General features: G+C 46.2%; 1 protein-coding gene across 1 annotated transcript; it reads right to left on the minus strand.

Moving 5' to 3' along the window:
- Nucleotides 1–306: 306 nt before the first annotated feature.
- Nucleotides 307–5,369, minus strand: LOC136512936 (nucleoside hydrolase 3-like). The gene is made up of 10 exons (XM_066506940.1): nucleotides 5,039–5,369; nucleotides 3,831–4,010; nucleotides 3,146–3,706; nucleotides 2,723–3,010; nucleotides 2,506–2,628; nucleotides 2,208–2,405; nucleotides 1,863–2,098; nucleotides 1,603–1,780; nucleotides 1,198–1,506; nucleotides 307–768 (listed from the first exon to the last, which is right to left on the minus strand). The coding sequence occupies exons 1-10, from the start codon at nucleotides 5,234–5,236 to the stop codon at nucleotides 451–453; spliced, it is 2,589 nt and encodes an 862-aa protein (XP_066363037.1). The 5' UTR covers nucleotides 5,237–5,369; the 3' UTR covers nucleotides 307–450.
- Nucleotides 5,370–6,427: the final 1,058 nt, after the last annotated feature.

Raw genomic sequence — 6,427 nt, forward strand, 5'->3', positions numbered from 1 at the left:
GAGGCCTTACGTGCGGGGCCTCGAGCGAGGCGGAGAATCGGTACCTCGTCTGAGGCCTTACAGGCGGGGCCTCGGGCGAGGCGGAGAATCGGTACCTCGTCCGAGGCCTTACGGTTTCATTTTGGGCCGAGCCCGCTTCGGGTGAGCCCGGATATTGTTCGAGGTGGGCAGGGCGGCCCAGCCGAGCCTCGGTGGTTGTCTCGTAGCTTTGTTTTTACAGGGTCTAAGCGATTTTTTCTGTTCTTGCTTAGGGGGGCCCTTTTTATGGCACCCGACAACGTGAAATCCATCTTAAGATAAATTTTATTGCTTATTAAATCCCTTTCATACAACTGTTGTATTGAGTATCTCCTTTAGTTTTAAGATGGTCAAATATGATGTAAACTGTTTTGGTTTTTTTTGGCATCTATTCTTTAATCCTTTTCCGGCAATATTGTACAAATAGATTACTTATTTTCTATCCTTTGCTATGTCCGCCCCTAAATGCTTTTGTGGCCTGCTCCAAATTGCCTTTTGCTCTTCAAAGCTCCCAACAACAGCAGATTGCTTGTCGTTAGCCAAAGAATTTGCCAAATGGTTGTGATATGCTGAAGTATTCAAACTAAATAATACATTCACCGGCTTTGCGCTCTTCTTGACCAAAATTTGCCCATTTGTGCTTTCAGTTGTGTTGGCAACAATGCATATTGGCTTCACTTTCACAGAGGGTTCCAAGTCAGATCCTTGGACCATGTAAACTGCGCCAAGAACTTCTCCAAGAAATATGTCCTACAGATGAAAGAGTTTACACAGACAGATCATAAAAATGATCAAAGACTAGGTTAGCTGTCAAAAGTTCAACATAGGCCAATTAAATAAAAAAGTATGTTTTTTTTCCAAAATTAAACTTCTCTAAATTTGACCAAGTTTATAGAAAAATATATTCACATTTGCAATACCAAATAAATGGATTTTTTTTTCTCGAGAACGTGCCCGTTGACATGACCAAATAAATGGATCATCAAGACATATTTCATTAAGAATTTAATAAAACTAATTTGATATCACAGCTGATGTATTTTTCTACAAACATAGTTAAAGTTAAGAGAAGATTGACATAGAACAGACTAAAATAATATATATTTTGGAACAGATGGAGTATTAGGCTATGGAACAAATTGAAGTTACTAATGCACTTTTGCCATAGAGGTCACTTACCATGTGGTGATAGAATTTCTGTTTCCTCTGAAGTTGCTGAAGCAGCAATAGCAAACGATGGACAAGCTTTGATTCGGGAGTATGCTGGGTGTGTTGCTTCAAAGCTCCAAGGACACCTTCAAATGAAGCAATCTTTCGTTGCACGGTAAGAGGAATGAGTGTGATATTCAGACTAGATTCTAGTACTGTTTTTGCGGCCAGTGGATCGAGAAACATGTTGAACTCTGCATATCTGTTCGAGGGAACAGTGAACACATTTCCCTTCTCATCACTTCCATCTCTAAGGAGTCCACCGACAACATAAACTCTCTGCATACAGGGAATTATAAATAATAAATATCAGTTTCGTCACAAGCCAGAACTTCCTTCGAAGTCTCGTACTACTAAGGGGCAAAAAGAACTGACCTCTATGACAGAGCTGGCGTCCATGTCAGATAGTGAAATGTTAGCTAGATTGGTGAGAGGTCCGCTGGTAAGAACCGTGATCTTCTGACCTGGACCAAGTTGCTTCCTAACTGACTGCCAAACATCAAAAACATGTGGCTGCCGGCGTTCGGGGTGATATAAATTTTCAGAAGTGAACCTAATCATGAAATGAACAGATGTGAAATGTTTTATGACAAGCATTACCATTCATATAAAGCGGCATTCAGTAGAGTGTTTACCTTCGAGGACTTCTTGGCAACGACCGAGCCAGTCCATACAATGTGTCTGAATCTACAAATCCACCACTTCCAAGAGGGATAGCATAAGAATTGTTGCAACCAAGGGTTGGACTGCCCAATGCAGTAGTATTGCCAAGACCGACTGGAATGTCGTCACGGCCCATCATATGTAGAACATCATAAACAATGTCAATGCTAGCGCTATCAGCCCAGCCGTTTCCATTGATCAAAACAGCCTAAAAATGATTAGTAGAGTGAGGTTCATCAGGCATTCAGTGTACAAAAGAAAGTGAACCACATTATTAGCTGCAGCATTTTGTAGTTTGGGACTTATATTTCTCTCACCTTCAGATCAATTTCATGTCTAGGTTCTTTCAGGAGGTATATGAGTGACACAAAATCTCCAGGGCTCATGTCCATGTCAAAAATGATTGGCTTGCCCCTAGTTACATTCATGAAATCCGGCTTGTAGAGAACCTCTCTGTAATATGGAAACTGTGTACTTATGTTGAAACGTCCAGTGTTTTTTGGGAGATTTAGAACCTGAAAAAAATATTGGAGGCATTTGTGAGCTTAGACTTTGGACATTGTGACTTGTGATTTTCATCAGCCAAAAAACGCGCGAAGTATGCTTCTTAGTTACCTCTAGGAATCTCTCCGAAAATTCCTTATCCAGTGGGCTATTCTTATTGGTGTTCGGCTTCGCGCTCGTTGCGACAAGCACCTGAACTGCTTCTGGACCGGACAGTTCCTTAGTGTACCCATCCTAAGGAGAAATGCAGGTTTTCAGGCATGAGTTTGTCATGTCATGCATAGATAATACTGTATTTTGCATCGATCCAGTACATTGATTATATTACCTGGCATCTGCCTCTGTTGCTTCTGGGCACCAGACAGAAGGGATCTCTGATCCCAGTCTCAACATGGCCACTGTGAACTCCACCCTCTTGCAGTCCAAACTTGGGAGTAGTTCGTCCATCAAAAAAAGGGTTTGAGCCGTCACGCACACCGTACGGTTTGTTGGATGTTACCACGGTGATGTTCATGTACTCGAGCTCGGCAAACTCATTATTGCTGCTGCCCATTTCGCCATGGCGCATGCTGGAGAGGGCCACGCCGGCGGCAAATTGGTCCCACATGTAGAAGCCCTGCACCAGGAGAAAGGAACGACGAAGAAGCAGCGTAAGAAATTCATTCATGGAAACAGCAGCGTGCAGCGTCTTGCAACGCAAGCGTACGTCAGACTGTCAGAGGTGGGACGGAGAAGAAGAGCTCAGACTTGCCGTGTGGTCATGGTTGTCGGATCGCCTCCTCCGCTGCGCCAGAACCCCGTCCAGCGACAGGAAACAGTACTGTGCCTCGTACGTGCTCTGGCGCCGCAGGAACTCGGAGTAGAACGCCTCCGTTACGGGGATCGTGTTGGTCGCGTCGAGAGGGATCATGGTGATCGGGACGCCCGAGTGGAGCACCTGGTAGGCGGCGAAGGGGTCGCCGAAGACGTTGAACTCGGCGACCGGGTTGGCGGCGGTGGCCGTGAACAGGTTGCCCGCCACCCTCACGCCGCCGCCGGAGACGTAGACGCGCTCCACGTTCCGCCTCAGGTGCGGGCGCGACATCAGGAGGAGCGCGAGGTTGGTGTGCGTGCCCAGCAGGAGCACCGAGGTCGGGCCGGCCGACAGCGCCTCCGCCATCACCCGCTGCGCCGTGGGCTGCCGGAGCGGCCGGTACCCCCGGGAACCCTGCGGGAGGAAGCCCTTCCGGACCCCGAAGTTCGTGTCGACGTCCAGCCGCCCCGAGAGCGGGATGGCCTGCCGGTACCGGCAGCCGCCGGCCGTCGACATGCCCTGAATGCGCGCGCACGTCGTAAGTAAAATGCATGGTAGCTTGGACTTTGGAGCTAGCTAGCGGCCGGCGCTGGTTCTTGGATCTACTCTAAGCTACTAGATAAGATAATAATTACGTAGGTACCTGGTCGATTAGTGGTAGGTAGCCACCGACGTTGCGCTGTACGTCGCCGGCGTCGGATATCGCGCCGTCGCCGCCGACGCCGACGGGGATGTCGTCGCGGCCCATCATGTAGAGGATGTCGTAGAGATGGTTGACGGCGTGCCCGGCGTCGGTCCACGCGTTGGCGCTGATGGTAATGGCCTGCATTGTTCACGACAATAGTGACGCACTAGCCCGACCTTGGCTGGAAGATGGCTCTCAAATTGACGGCCACGAAGGCGTTGAAACATGGCTACTGCAAGAAGATAGTCAAAGCTAGCCAAGATGCGCCATCGCTGTCCCTGTCCATAGTCTATCTACACCACTTTTTTTTCTCTCTTTTTCCTAGTGATCCAGCAATGGCGATGCAATAAACAATTGACGCGGGTGCGCATGGGGTTGAAATAATTCATCGGAGCTAGATCATTTCGTCGGACACGAAAACTATGGCTGTGTTTAGTTCGTGAAATTTAGAAATTTGGTCACGGTAGCACTTTCATTTTTATTTGGCAATTAATGTTCAATCATGGACTAATTAGACTCAAAATGTTAGTCTTACGATTTCCAACTAAACCGTGTAATTAGTTTTTTTTTTCTTCTACATTTAATGCTCCATGCACATATCGCAAGATTTGAGGTGATGGCTACTATAGCACTTTTTGGAAAAGTTTTTGGAACTAAACACAGCCTATATAGGATACTATCGCATCATATAGTTCGGCGGGCCAGCGCAGACAGACGCAGTACGTTACAGATTACAGCGATCCAAGTCTGATGTCTCCATCCCATCTCCACGGAGCAGTGATCCATTACCTCCAGAATCCACGCCATGGTTGAAGAGAGAGCTTTGGATCGGTAAAATCACAGCCTACTCGATTATCAGGGGATCAACTCGGAGATTGATGCGGAGCGGCGGTGACACGTAGCACGAGGATAGAGGGTGACATGGCCATGGTTTTCAATATCGGCTGAAATTTCCTGATATTTTTTATATATCATCTTTATCCGTAGGTGCCGATAAGAAAATATTTATCTCTTTCGTATAAATTTTATTTAAATTTATTTAAATTCAAATTAAATTTTATTTGAATTTAGTCTGATATTTTCGATATATCCTGTTTATCCTCTTTATCTGTGATCATCGATAAATTTTAATTTCCGAAAATAAAAACCTTAGACATGGCACCAACCTTGAGGTCGAACTCGGACCGGTTCTGCTTCAGGATGTAGAGCAGCGCGAGCAAGTCGTCGGTGTCCATGTCCGTGTCCACCAGGAGCCGCCGCGGAGCAGCTGCCGCACCGGCGGCAGATGCTGTAAGGAACAACACGGCCACCGCCGCCCGTAGCTGTGCACTCCTGCTGCTCCCTTTCCTCGGAGCCGTCGCCATGGAGGACAGTTTGGTGCACGCAACGCAAGCGTGGGAGGGTCAGGGACTCAGGGAGAGAGTGTGGTAGTAGGACTGGTAGCTAGCAGCCTAAGCACCTAGGAGCGACGGGGGACGGTTGCCCGTTGGACTCTTCTTCTCGCTGCCTTTCTGCATGACGGGGGGGATTTGATGGGTGCGCGCATTTTATAGCTCCAGCATCACCTCCCATCCCTCCCCGTGGGCGTCCATGGACAGCGGCTGCAGTGGTCGCTGTTAGCACAATGTAATGTAATTATAGAAGGCTACTCTTGGTCGTGGCTGTAATTTTGCCTGTGTGGTTGGCTGTATGCCACCCTGCTTATATGTGCACCTGTACAAGATATGGATGACAATTAATTTCTAATCACATTTACAGTCGCTAGCTCACTATACAGCAAGAGAGGCGCGTACACACCCGCTGGAATCCTAGGATCTTAAATTGTCCAACCAATTTCGCAACAGCATTATCATCAATGCTTTACTAAAAATTATTTATGATAATATACCATGGTTACATCAACAATTTCTAATACGAACCGAGAAAATCATTTCCACCAATCATTTATATGATACAAAATCATTATTTCAATTACTACAAAAGACCCTCATCGCTCCCTTCCCCGTCACCGGCACCGCGGTCGAGGTTAACGAGGCCCAGTGATCTTCTTCGATGGGTTTGGCGGACCTCCTTTATGTCAGTCTTAATAGGGATTTCATAGAGTTTCATGGACATTAAATATGCTGACATGGCACTGTCTCGATGAAGAGAGAAGATAAAAATTTCATGGGAGTAGAGAGAGTTTCATAGGGATGAAATTCTTCTGCACTGTTTTCAAAATATGAGTGTGTTGAAAACTGGGAGATAAAACCTTCACTTAGAACTCACCGTGCTTTGGTAGTATGAGTCACACATATGAAGAACGAAACCGATGGCGATTGTCTTACTTGCTTTGATTGAATACATGGTTTTGTGCATTGATTTGACTTTTGAGAAACTACCCAGACCATTTCGCATAACTCTAGCTCTCGGATCTGGATTGGATCCGTAATTTTTTGGATTACATTAAATTGGTTTGAATATTTATATGTAGTCGAAACTATATCAAAATGCTTTTGACATATCTTTAAAACTTGGAGCTACAAGTATCTACGAGATCTTAGAAATCTATGCAT

This window comes from Miscanthus floridulus, chromosome 16 (genome assembly GCF_019320115.1).
Source record: "Miscanthus floridulus cultivar M001 chromosome 16, ASM1932011v1, whole genome shotgun sequence".
NCBI classification, from domain to species: domain Eukaryota; kingdom Viridiplantae; phylum Streptophyta; class Magnoliopsida; order Poales; family Poaceae; genus Miscanthus; species Miscanthus floridulus.